The sequence below is a fragment of the Camelus ferus genome, chromosome 3 (genome assembly GCF_009834535.1).
Source record: "Camelus ferus isolate YT-003-E chromosome 3, BCGSAC_Cfer_1.0, whole genome shotgun sequence".
Lineage (NCBI taxonomy): Eukaryota > Metazoa > Chordata > Mammalia > Artiodactyla > Camelidae > Camelus > Camelus ferus.
In genome coordinates, this window is record NC_045698.1 from 89,884,598 (window position 1) to 89,898,454 (window position 13,857).

A 13,857-nucleotide genomic window follows, 5' to 3' on the forward strand; every position below is an offset into this window, starting at 1 on the left:
CGGAGTCAGACAGCTCTGGGTTTGAATTCTGAATTTTCTCTTTGGATAAGTTACTGAATCCAAAATGACATACTTTGTAAAAGGTTATTAGCATAGTTGTCAGATACATAGCAACTAAATAACTGCTGACTAGTTGTACTGGAGGGTCAGGAGAGGATGAGGAAAATGGTTGGCTTTGAGAAACTCATGAGGTTAAAATGAGCAGAAGGAGAGTTGCGTATCTGTGGGGGAGGCAAGAACGAGGGAGATGTTACAGTGAGAAGGAATCCCAGGCAAGCTTTCTGGTCTGAACAACCTGTAGAGACAATGGTTCTGTGATACAAGATAGGAAACCCTGGAGAAGAATCAAGTTGGAGGGGAAAGATGATGGCTCTGTTTTGGACTGTGTTTCATGTGCCCCTAAAAGACTGAAATACTGGTATCTAGTAGGTAAATCAGAAGAGAGTAATGGGATGGAAATACTTTGGAATCATGAACATTTAAATAGTGTTTTAAATTTAAAGTATACGTGTGCCTGAGGAGGGAGTGTCAATGGAGAAGAAAAGATGCAGCCTGAGAAACTCCCACCTTTAAAGGCTTGTGAGAAAAAAGCAACTGCTAGCAAAAGAGACTGCAAAAGGGTATTTAGAGAAAGAGGAGAAAAAGCTGTAAGAAGCAAGTACATTTAAGAAATAATGCCATTTGCAGCAACATGGATGGACCTAGAGATTATCATACTAACTGAAGTAAGTGAGACAGAGAAATACAAATATCATATGATAGCAGCACTAATATGTGGAATCTAAAAAAATGACACAAGTGAACTTCTTTATAAAACAGAAACAGACTTACAGACAGAAAACAAACGTATGGTTACAAAAGTGACAGGAGGAAGAATAAATTAGGAGCTTGGGATTAGCAGATACAAACTACTATATATAAAACAGGTAAACAACGAAGTCCTACACAGGGACTAGCACAGGGAATGATATTCAAGATCTTGTAGTAACCTATAACAAAAAAATATGAAAAAGAATATATATATATAAACATACACATACAACTGAATCACTATGCTCTACACCAGGAACTAGCACAACATTGTAAATCAATTGTACTTCAATTTAAAAAAAAAGGAAAAGAATGTTCAATGAAATTGAGACAGGGAGTTGAGAGGGAGCCTGGTTCTCCTCGGCTCGAACATCAGCTGCTGTAGGACTGTGGCGTTAGCTTTCCAGTATTTCCTCAAATCTTGTATATTTAAAATAGAGTTCTTCATTTTATTTCCTCAAGCCATCTCCGACTCCTTATTTCCTTTTTCTTGAAAGGTGTCCATACCGTCTTCCCCGAAACCCAGCTAGAAGCTGCCCTTGGCACTTCTATACACAAGTAGAGTTTTGCCTCCATTGCCCCTTTCCCCCAGCGCCACACCGCAGTCCTTCGTATGCTTTCGGCAGGACTAGGGTAAGGGTTTCTAACGTGGGTTCTTATCCCCACACTCTCCTCTTATAGATCCAGCCATTTACAGGGATGACCTGACCACACTCTCCTGTAGTCCAAACCCTTCCCAAGAACCATCGTTGGCTATACTGTCAACTACCAGATACTCACTCTGGCATTCAAAGCTTTCTATATTCTGGTCCTAACCTACCTCTTGAGAATTGTATCGTTATTCTCATTATTTCACTATCTCTGATAAACTCAGGACCAAGTAGTTTGTACTTCTACCATCTCCACATCTTTGTTTAAACGCTTCTCTTTGCCTGGATTTTGTTTTTTCCAACTATCCAAGTCTTTTAAGGACCAATCCAAGTGTCTAACTTCCCCAACAAATGACAGAGTTTGTTTGAAGTTATTGACTACATTAATTTTTTCTCATTTATTTATTGCCTTACATTGTTGCTGTTTCATTAAGATTGTCTGAACCCTTTTACCTTTCTCACATCTCTCTGTGTGACCAGAACATCACACTACATGCAGTGATGGTTATTGAATAAATGACTGCTTAAACTTTTTAATTAAGCAAGCAAAAAATGTACGATACATCTCTAAGCATTGTGTTTCTTTCCTTCTCATCCATTTTATTTTTCTGACTCTAATTCTATAACAGCTGTGAGGCTTCATATATTTAACTATGAAAGAATTAGTAACTAGCTTATTTTTCTCCAGTAAAGTTAAGGTAAACCAATACAGTTTTCTGTAAACCTATGGCTCCCTTGACCTTTTCCTGGATGGTATCTCAGACTACCTAAAAATGTGATTTAAAAAAAAAGTAAATCCACCCTTATTTGAATAACATGCTATTTAAGCCAAAAAGGTGCTTAAGGTTGAGCTTCAAAGAAGCTGGTAGACTTCTTTTGCATTGTCGTGAATTCATTTGGCTGGAGTCCCTGCCATCAGGTTAGGTGGCAGTTATCTACCCTAGACGGAAAGCACTGGATGGAAGCAAAGCACACTTGAGAATTTTCTCTGTGAACTGGCAAATACTTGGCTTATTTCAGGTTGGAATAAGTTAAAGATAGCTATGTAATGCTCTCTGTGCTATTTTAAATCAAGGCTTTATTAATTAAAACAAAACAAAAAACACACACTTCTCTAACATGGCCACAGAAGGATCTGATTCATTTCTGATGTAGAATTGTTGGACTAGACCTGAAAAGTATTTTATTTGAAAAGGAAATTCAATTGCTGTCTTTCCAGCCAGTTCTCTCTGGTGGGAAGATTTTTCACAGAGATGATAGTGATCAAATAGAAATGTCCTGATCATCTTTTTTCACCTCTGCAACATCCTATGATTCATAGGCTCAGCACTGACAGAATTGCAAATGTGCCCAGAACTTTGTGTTTATTAATTGCTTCTTAATGCAAAACATCTTTTTTTCTTCCATCATGGTGGTGATCAATGTGTTCTTTGATATAAAAGATGATTTGACAGATTATTATGACCTTTCATAACATAGTCAACTCTCTGCTAATCATTCATAAGCAATCTGCTTGATTTTTGCCACACACATCTCCCTGATTTACAGGAACTCTTTGCAAGCATTTTCATTAAAGAGACAAAAATAGTTTGAACTGTAGAGTCAGAAGGTCAATTAATTAAACGTAGATGCAAAAAATCCTCAAATGTCTGACCTCTAGGAGTAGATTCGACTCCAAATACCCATGCGTTAAATAAAGCAGATGAACTGCTTTAAAAAGACATTGAAACACTGACCAAAATAAATAGCAAATCTTAAAAAACAAACCTAACTTTTGTTCCTTAGTATGCTTGTTTCACACTCACTTTATTAAAAAGTTGAAAGGTGGAACTGCCAAACATATACATAAATGAATAGGAATGCTGTGCTAATAATTTCCAGTAGAAGTCATCATTTCGTTTCCTTATGAGGTCCACTCTCCACTGTGAATGCTACTTCACTCTTGTTAAACCACTTTGGAATAATCCATTTATTCCCAAGGACAAATTATCCAAGTCAGTGCTGTTAGACTTGTTAAGGATGGGCACTTATCATTACAAATTATTATCAGGTCCTAGAAGATTGTCTATTATATTGGTTTAAAAAAAAATTGAACTCTGTTTGCCAGTGACAATTTTCTCTTAATTTAGGAATTCCTATTTCTTACAGAGGCCAGCTGGAAAGGAGTGCAGCATTACAGAGCCTTCCTTAGCTGTTGGCCTGGAGAATACACATTCTCTCCAAAATATATATCTTTGGCACAGCCTAGAAGGAAGGAATCTCGGGTAATCTCTGTGCTGGCCAAGTGTGAGAATTATTATTTTTAACCCCTAAATACACTGAAATTTGGTTTTTTCCAAGGCATTCAAAAGCAGACTAGTGTTTAGTTAATGTTTGTTATCCAGCAAAACTCCAAATAAAATACTGTTCAGTAGTATTTTTACTATCCAGTTTTCTGCCTCTTTGGTATAATGTTTAAGAGGACATTTTATAGGACTTACAGCTTGAAGAGTTTTACAATTTAACTTTACAGTTTAACATGCTCAGATTGATAGTTCCATAAACTCACTGGCAAACTAGTTGGTTATTTAACGTAAGCGTACAAAGTTAGTTATACCATAGTTTCCCAGTTGATTCCCAAATCTGGGTCATCAAAATATTCAGAGTAACAAATAACTAGCACCGAAACAGTGTCAACATGACTGTTCTGAAGTCTTGAAAGGAAAGGTGGAAACTAATATTTAACCAGTAATTTTGAAGTCTGGCATTTTACCATAGGATCCCAGTACCCAAGACCAGCTGTGGAAGTCTTTTGTAGCTCCGTGTTCAAAATCACGTATGCAGCATTATATCTGCTTGGTCTCAGAACCCATGGAGCACAAGAATCAGAGATGAGTGGAAAGAATGAGGGTCTCCTCTCTAAGTAGGGGAGTAGTTAAGAGATATTTATGAACATCCCGCTTATAAAGGACCCTTAAGTGAAATTAAGCTGTCCAAAACTACGTGGGTTATTTCTTAGATAAAAAGACAGAAATGTTCTTTGGTGAATTTAACAGAGACATGGTATCAGGTAGATTATATCATGAGTCCTTATGGAAATTCCTATCTGATTGATGAATTTTCGGTGACAGAAAGATAATTTTGCACTTTATAAAAGTAGATTCAACTGGTACTATGGACAAGCTGTGAAAACCTCCTAAAATCATTGTCACTATTCTCATTCTCCATTTTGACACCTTATAAATTTAAGATAGCTTTTTATTGGTGACTTTGTAGCCTTTTTTTTCTTCGACTTGAACATGTTACACTCGTGTGAGTATATTACAGAGGATGTTTGCTGTCATTCACTAGTATTTAGTGGATTTATGCCTCTAAGCATAGTGATATGCATAGAAATTTTGAGGAACAATATATGTAGATTATTTTTTAAAGATTCATATTCTTGATAAACATTTGAATCTATCATGAAATGAATATTTCTATATAAAATAATGAAAATTTAGTAACAGAGTACACATATTCCTTATATGTTTATTTGATCCATCAAAACCTTATTTATACTGTTGAATGGCTCAAGACCTAATTATCCTCATGAGATTAGACTTGAAAACTTAAATTTTCATCAGGCCACAGTTCTTTAACAGGACACACTCTCTGCCCTTGAACATACTGAAATTATAACATCCATAAAATGTCTCCAGATAAACGACCTTTCCTTGAACACCTAGTATAAGGTGTTTACACATATTTCTAAGTATTAAACCAAGATCTTAGCAACACTGTCTATTAATGCCATAAATATACTGTCAGGGTGAAATTTCCATGGTCAGTTTCTTGCTGCAATTTACTTTTGGGGCAGTACCTCACCTCTCATCCATCTTTCGTGATGGAAGAAAGGATTCCACGCCTTGGTTTGTCCATGAGTTGGACTTCACAGCCATTCAGATTTTATTTCATCCCTTTGCTTCTATGACAGTGCCTCAGCTGAGAATGTGTTAAGAATTTTTTGAGTGTGCTTTTTTTCCCCGCATTTTTTCTGTTTCCTTCATTTTTCACGTTTAGGCCAGTCCACAAATTTGCCAGATCATTCTGGCATCTTACCCTGCCTTTACTGGTACTAGCAAACTCTGCCCACTCAGGGATATTGTTTAACTTAGTAAGTGTAACTTTCTGAAAGTTCACATCTGTATCTATCACCAGACCATCCTTGGCCATGTTTAGAAAAATAAAAACATCTGAGTTAGGTGAACGTCCTCTGTACACTTCCACCAACGTGGACGTTATACTTCCCCTGTGATTTCCCTTTAAGTTAGTTTATTTAGATGAAATTTTCTTAGGTCATATAAAGTCAGTCAGCTCTTATTGTGTGGCATGAGAATAACAGAAGGAAAATAAAGGTTTAGGTAATGGTAATAGTTACAAGGTTCTATAATGTATATCTCATTTTAAAAGGAGATAAAGCCTTCTTGCTGATTGGCTACCGTAGGTATTCATGGTTCTCATTTACTAAACTGTCTCTAACTTTTTAATCATCTAAACTGAATTATTGAGACAGTTTCTCTTATCATGTTTAGTGTTTGACATGCAAACTACAAAGTAGACATAATTTAATACAGTCTTAAAAATTGTCACTGATGTCTCAGGTCAGGAAAGGATTTATTCCATTATAAGAGAAAACTACGATGATATTATCTGAAGTTAATGCTTGTATACCCAAGCGCAGGGGAGGTCATGATTGTCTCAGGTAGATTGAGATGATGAATATCATTAAGTCAAAACAGATTTAATTTTCAGAGCCTTTGGGGCTCATGTTTTGGGAGGAAAGAGGGATTACCAATATCAGGGGGGTTTTTTGTGTCCTGCTGTTTAAGTTTGTTCTAAAGATTACTCTTCCCTTTTCCACTATAATAAGCCGGGTACATTAAGACTGTTTCCTGTTCAGAATTAAAGGCTTCTCATTCATGGAATTGATTCATGAGGTACTTTGTTTTAAAGGTCCTTCAGGGCAATCTTAAGCTGTTTGGGGAACAGACCATTTGTCAGGCAGTGCAAGTCTCTCTTTTTCAAAATCTTTAGTCAGGAAATTTTCCTTGTAAAAGAAAGATCAGTATCACATTATCTGGTGTACCTTGTTGTTTTTACTTTTAACCAGTTGCTGGCTAATTGATGTTGACATTTTAACATTTTGGCCTTTAGTGGAATCCTATAGTGCTGCCTTGTTTCAAATATGTTTTAACTTAGTACATATGTGAAGAGTAAGGTTTAAAATGTATTAGAAACAAGATTTAGGGAAGGAAGGAAGGAAGCAGGAAGGCGGGAGAGAGGAAGGAGGAAAGGGAGTGAGAGGGAAATAGCAAGAAAGCAAAAGCCATTGAAATTGATCCAAGAGCTGTAGAAACAGTGGAAAGAGCACTGTATTTGGAATCAGAAGACTTGCATTTGAGGTTTGCTGTCCGTCTTATGAAGCAAGTCTTTCCACCTTCTCCGTGAATCCTTCCCTGATCTTCCAATGTGAATTGCAAAACCCCATACCTCAAATTTTCCCAGTCCTCCTTCCCAGCTTTTTCTCCATAGCACTTGACAATATCTAATATACAATGTATCTTGACTTTCTTGCTCCCCACTATTAGAATGTAAACTCCTTGAAGTCACATATTTTTGTCTGTTTTGTTTACTATCACTTCTTGTATCCAGAACAGTATGTGGAACACTGTAGAGTTTCATAGATACTTGTTGAATGAATGAATGGAATAATCTCTGAGCCTCGCTCTTTCCATCTATGAAGTTATTAGGATTATGAGGAAGATTACCAAGACATTATGTGTAAAAGCATATTAGATAATGTCTGGAATATAGTAAGTATTTCACGTGTCCACTCATTTGTGTTTATCATCTTACTGTATAAATCTATCAATAAGTTGTCTACAGATATGGTGATGGTGTGTCTCAGATTACCCAGGACTTACCCTATGTATGCCTGTAGCCTAGGAATAATTATTACCAGCAACTTCTTTCGCAGTGTCCTGATTTGGATGATAGATTGTATGATCACTTTATCTAAAGATAAAAAGCATGCTTGTGAATTGTCCTTAGGTCGAAAGAGTTTATGTCATACCACCTAGCCTGAGTTATAGCAAAACAAAGCCAAAAAAGACCTTCTAATGCATTTATGTTTAGGGTAATAGCAAGATATGAGGATAAGAGGTCATTTGGGAGGATGAGGGAAAGAGCAGATTTCGAGCTGTTACCATAAAGAGTGTCTTCCAGTATCAGGTGATGGTTAAGTGTCCAGTCTCTGCATCTAGTGTATGTGGGCTCCAACTCCAGTGTTACCACTTCTTAGCTGTGAACTGCGGGCAATGTTTCACTCATCTGAGCCTCTGTTTTCTTAGCTGTGAACTGCAGGCAATGTTTCACTCAGCTGAGCCTCTGTTTTCTCATCTGTGTAAAAGGGATGGTGATAGCACTCATGGGCTTCATATGAGATATTAAAATAAAAATAACCTCTAACACAGTACCTGGTGTATAGTAAATACTAAGCAAGTGCCAACTACTGTAAACACCATATGGAATAAAAGTTTGCAGTAGTGGCGTTGGTTCCCTTTGATCCTAAAGCAGCAAACTAGTTTTGCAGTACAACTGCTTATTTAAAATAGTAAACAATTGGCTAAGAGTGGATAAAACTGCCCAGATTCCATAATGTTTAGTAATCTGTTTCTAACTCCATCTATTTTAGGTCATTGTGTTTCGTTATAAAGTTTATTGAATAAAGTACCAGCCCCATAATATTACTAATTTCTGCTGCTTTTATCTTCTGTGCAGACTCCTGAATGTGATGGGTGATCAGTAAATTCTTGAAAGAAAACAATAAATGATTGAATATTCTGAAGCATTCAAGCAAACTACAATCTTGGGACTTCATTAATAGCATAGTTGGGTAGCACAGTGTATAATTAGATAATGAAATTCAAGTGTTTACTGTTATGCAGCTTTACCACTTAAAGACTGCATGACTGTGGTAACTTTTAATACGAAGTTATGTGGAATGTTTGCTTTCATAGTCATCTAGGCCTGAAAGTATAGCTGTGATCAGCTACAATGCCTGCCTTAACTAGAAGGAAAACTGAGACCCAGGTACGTTAGTTTCTGGAGTCAGTATTAGCGCCCAGGTCTTCTCATTTCAAGCCAGAATTATTAGGGCTTTTTCTTTTAAGGTCTGTCTGTCTTTAATCATAGTGGTGTGATTTGAGGAAATATCCAATTGTTTAATAGTATTTTCTATAATAAAGTAAGAAATAGTTTAAAAGATACTTCAGGATTTCAGTTGTTCCAATTTCAATGTCTCTTTATTTTCCACAAGTTTGTAATAAAATTTTTACCAAAGTATATTTTATAAAGAAAATAATTGCTAGTAAGAGCTTGGTATTTTTTTATTAAAGTATTCTAATGAAAATTAGTTTTTATGGCTATAAGACTATTTAATTTCATAGTAAAGCTTGTTATATTAATTTCAAAGACAGAAATAATACCAATTTAGTTGAGTGAATTCTTTTCTCTTAATTTCTTAAAAAATTTTATGAAAGTCACTATTCAGCCATTATCTGCTAGAATTATGTATTCTAAGTTATCATGTATCTAAGTTACTTTGTGATCTTGAAAAATGATGTTACTTTGGTTTATGCACGTCCTTTGGAGTTGATATAAGATTAGTTATATATTATAACCAATCAGATTACCAGGTTTCTTTGACATATGATTGAGAACCTTCTCTATTGCATAAGAATGAGTTCATCTATTATAAAACTTCTGTCTTTCTTTTGGTTTCTCAAGTATTACGATTACTTTCAAGATCTAGAAATTTCAGGCATAGACAAAAGAAAGATATTTTTTCATATAAGCTTAACCCCTTAAAAGTTTTTAGTTTAACCATTTTTAATTTTTCTGCAAATATTTCTAAGAAGCATGATGTCTACATTTATATAACTACGTCCATTCTATAGAATGATGTTAAAATTCAGGGGAGAAAGACCATGTCAAACAGTTACTCCTGTTATAATAGTTTTAAGTTATAATAAAGCTTAAACTAAACTGCGAGCATTTGGATCATATAGAAGTTGAGAAAAAATCAGATTTAAAGGGATGTAATATCCCAGTACTTTAATCTCCTGTTTGCAGAAAGCTGAGAATTCATCAGATACAAAGAAGGTTTTATGCAGAAATATTTACAGAATCAAATTTAGAAAGATTAGTTGTCTATAAAGTAGATGCATGTTACTGGCATGCAGATAAAATCATATTGTTCTTAGAAGCTATTTTCATACCTCATAGGTAGGTGTTAATTACTGAAGGTGATGTGACAATGAGTCTAATTTCAAGAGATTTACTGTCGACCTAAAGAGACAAACTAGATTCATGAAAGGATATTAATCAAAGGTAAGCATGATTAGAAACTGGCCTATATTAAATACAGAGAACATACTATTGACCCGTAGTTCCCAAACTCAGGCAGCAGAATCACCTAGCCACGTTTTTTGTTTTGTTTTGTTTTGTTTTGTTTTAATGTATATTCCCAGACCCTATCTGAGTTTACTGACATGGAAATTCTTGGACTTAAAATCTGTAGTTAAAAGAAAATTTTCTCCAGTGATTCTCAGGGATAGCCTCAGGGAGATGGATATATGTTGTTAAGCCATAAATGTTGTATGCATGTGCGTAAGTATTTGAGATCGTTGTGGACACTTCACGGAGGTAGTGGATTTGAGATTGTGCTTTGAAAAACCGCAAGGCATTTGGAAAGGAATAATACTGTGAGCACAGTTGCAGTTGTGGGAGTAGAAAGTTCAGGGGCATGATTAGGCAGTTATAAAGCAAACGATTCCTAAAGCAGGAAGGTGGAACGTTAAGGCTGAGGAGGTAGATAAATGACAGCAGGGAGGTTCTGGGAGACTGGGTTTTGTCTCATAGGCAGTGGGGAACTCAGTAGCTGAAGAGTTTTGTCCAAGGAGATTATATATGTAAAGCAAATTTGGAAGAATACATACCCTGTATTACTATGTGAGGTTGACTGGAAGGCTGGGGACTAAAGGCAAAGTGAACGGTGGCAAACTAGGCTGGAGGTGACGAGGGCTTGTGCAGACTGAGTCTTGTGCTAATGAGAGGAAGAAGAGTGGGGACCCAAGATGGTAGTAGAGGAAGAGTTTTAAAGTCTTGCAAAGAAAACGCAATCCTAATCAAGACTTAGTAAAATGCAGAGGGGAAAAAACATTACAAACCTTGTGCTTGTGTACCTGAAAGGCGACGATCAGAAAGTATTTGCCAATTTTAAAATAGAATGCATCAAGATCATCTCTTTAAATAGGTCTAAGTTCTTTAGAACTCTTCAGCCAAATATGGCTAAATCTTTACCCTGTAGAAAATCATATAACTAGTAAATAAATCATTATTTTCAGAGACATAAGCACATTCCCTTGGCAGTTGTAATTTGGATACCATAAAATGATTGTATTTTCTCATTCAACTAAACATCAGCTTACTCGTGTAACAAATTAGATCTAGTGATATACGTGGACCCAAGAGACTTCTTTAATAAACAAACATTGTATGTTAAATGTGTTCTTCTTTGCAGTATCTTACAAATGAAGACAAATGACATTCAGCTGAAATACAAGGAATCCATTCAAAGGGTATTTTATTAGAGTAACCTAGATTATCAGATATTTTTATTTGCACAATTTTGGATGTCATATAATCTGCCAAGACATAGCAGTTATTTCAATAACACGTCAGATTGATAAACCATGTTGATATTCTTAATAAATATTTTAAGGCCAGAGCACATGGAGCGGGTGAGTACCTTGAAAGACTCTAAAGAGGATCCGGTGCGCCAGTCGGGCGTATCTAAGTCTTGAGTATCAGTGACTAAATTAAAGAACAGTGAATCAATTTTGTTGCACACTAGCTATTAAAACTTTAAATACCATCTGCCCAGGTTCGTTACTGGTATCATTCACCCTCTTTCCCTCCAAGTCATACTCTCCAACTTGCTGTTTTTAAGTTGCCTACGTCCTTCATTGCCCAAAGCTCTGCCTTAGGTCAGCTAGAGATTGAACAGCATTGTGCCCAAGTCAGGAGCAACAGTGTTTCTGACCCAGGTTATACATCAACCCTAGATGATGTGGCTCATGTTCAGTTTTAAGAAATACAGGGAGAAGGTGACTCACAGCCCAGAAAAAGGAAAACAGTATGTCTCTATATGTGTGACTGAAACATTATGCGGTGCACCAGAAACTGATGCAACATTGTAAACCGACTATACTTTGACTGAAAAAATGAAAGAATAAAAGACACAATAGGCGTGTTAAAGCTGAGAAAAGGGACTTTTAATTAAACCTTGTATCTCTCCTAGTGCTCAATCACCTGTGGCAAAGGAATGCAGTCCCGTGTTATTCAGTGCATGCATAAGATCACAGGAAGACATGGAAATGAATGCTTCTCTTCAGAAAAACCTGCAGCATACAGGCCCTGCCACCTTCAGCCCTGCAATGAGAAGATTAACGTAAATACTATAACATCACCCCGGCTGGGTAAGCAGACCGAAAAGGAGATTGTCTTGAGAAACAGAAATGCTCATGGTTGTGCATCTCACTTTAAAGCTTAGTTATCCATCTGTACTCATTAGTTTGCTTCTGACTACATTGGATCTATTTGACTGTAGTTTAGTCCAAATGATCATGTGGGTACAAAAATCCTGAAGACTTAAGTATTTTCATTCCTGAATTGTCTACTCAGAGCCAGGCCCTGGGAATATGAATGCCGCACCACCTCAGGTCATCCTCTAAAGGGCTGAGGGATGTAACCATATTGTGGGTTCTGACCAGACCCATGGCAGAACTATCAATTACGGTAATGTCTGTGGAAAGTGAGGTTGCAGCATACACCTTAGATCTCTCCATTGTTAACAGCCTGCCTTGTGATCCTGGGTACAAATTATCCTTTGGGGAGACATAGAGTAAAAACCTTTCTTTCAAGAAGAACAGGTACATGGATCTACATCACTGAACAAGAGGTACCATTTTTTTCATCTTTAAGGAAAAAATATTCAATATGAATAAATAGTAATAACATACTGATTTACACAGTCTTTTATGTCATAAAATGCGTTCATATGTATTCTTAATTCCTGTTATTCAATCTAATACATCATCAAGAAAGAGTATCCTGTATTTGCATAACAAATATGAATTAGCCTTAATTTTTGTAGCAATTAGTGGCTTTTAATAGCACTGCTACCTGGATGTTGCTGGGTTAATTTATGTTCAACACTTTAAGTTTTAATCTGTATGTATAATCTCCAGGGGAACAGTTTAATCATACAGAATAATATGGCCAGAATTCAAGGAGCTAAATTGTCATAGATGTTTTTCCAGGCATAAGATTCGATCTAAACGGAAAAGTTTGGTTCTTCATGGAAATACAGAAATTCTCGTTTTCAAGCCAAATAATTAACATTTCTAAGAAATAATCAGTTCAAATAGAATTAAAGCTAGTTAAGACAAAAAGTTAAGCAATCCTAGAGCAGATGTGCTAAATCCTTGTATTCAAAGACAACATAATCCGTCTCTGCAATAATTATTGGAAGTCCTTAAAGTCTCATGTGGCAGAAAATAATGGATTGAAAGAAGAATTTAATTAAAACTGCATTTTCTTTGTTTATTATTTCTTGATGGTACATCCCTGAACGCAGAAGCACAGTGGTTGGAAAATCAGAGGTTTTCAAATATGAAATAATGAATCATACTAGAACAGTGGCAAAAGAAACAATTGTAGCAGAATTGTCTTTTGTTATACATGCCAGAACATGCTGATTCTTCAGAAGAACTGGGGCCAAATCCACATGACCGAGTTTTTTTATATCAAAAGCTCATTTCAAACACTCTATTGCTATAAAATTTAGTCACTTTTGATAATCAGCTTAGATTTTAAGGATGCCTGAAACCCCAATCCCCAGATATCCCAACTAGACATGTCTGCTGTCTAGGAAACAAGGAATGTGAAGTAAGTGTAAACAGATTTTTGTTTTGCTATTTCTTTGCAATTTCGTCCATCACAATACTTATTAATTTGTAGTCCAATGATGGTGAACATATTGAACACATTCATTGTTCTTTTTAATGTTCGCAACTGAAAATCCAAAAGAAGCTTAAATGAAAGCCACGTAATGGAAATTTAAAGGCCATTTGCAGTACAACTCATTGGACTTGGGAAATCTATCTGTAATTAGTCTATAGAAGCTCATGAGTGAGACCGTTCTTCATTCACTTTACTCCTTTATTATGGGGGAGGGGGGCGTGTGTGCCTGTCTTTATCTCTGTCTTTTAAGCTCTGCAAGGCAATATAAATGAGTCAAAGTAAGCGGACC

The 13,857-nt window shown here is 36.1% G+C and overlaps 1 protein-coding gene across 3 annotated transcripts in view; it reads left to right on the forward strand.

Annotated features, from left to right (window-relative positions):
• The window catches only part of ADAMTS19 (ADAM metallopeptidase with thrombospondin type 1 motif 19), a 241,151-nt gene that overhangs the window by 207,405 nt on the left and 19,889 nt on the right, over nucleotides 1–13,857 (forward strand). For all 3 annotated transcript variants that reach the window (XR_004318692.1, XR_004318691.1, XM_032476644.1), the window contains exon 22: nucleotides 11,845–12,022. Coding sequence is in view for 1 of the 3 variants with exons in the window: in XM_032476644.1 (XP_032332535.1) it covers nucleotides 11,845–12,022 (178 nt within the window). In the remaining 2 variants the exon portion in view is untranslated. The remainder of the gene's footprint in view (nucleotides 1–11,844; nucleotides 12,023–13,857) is intronic.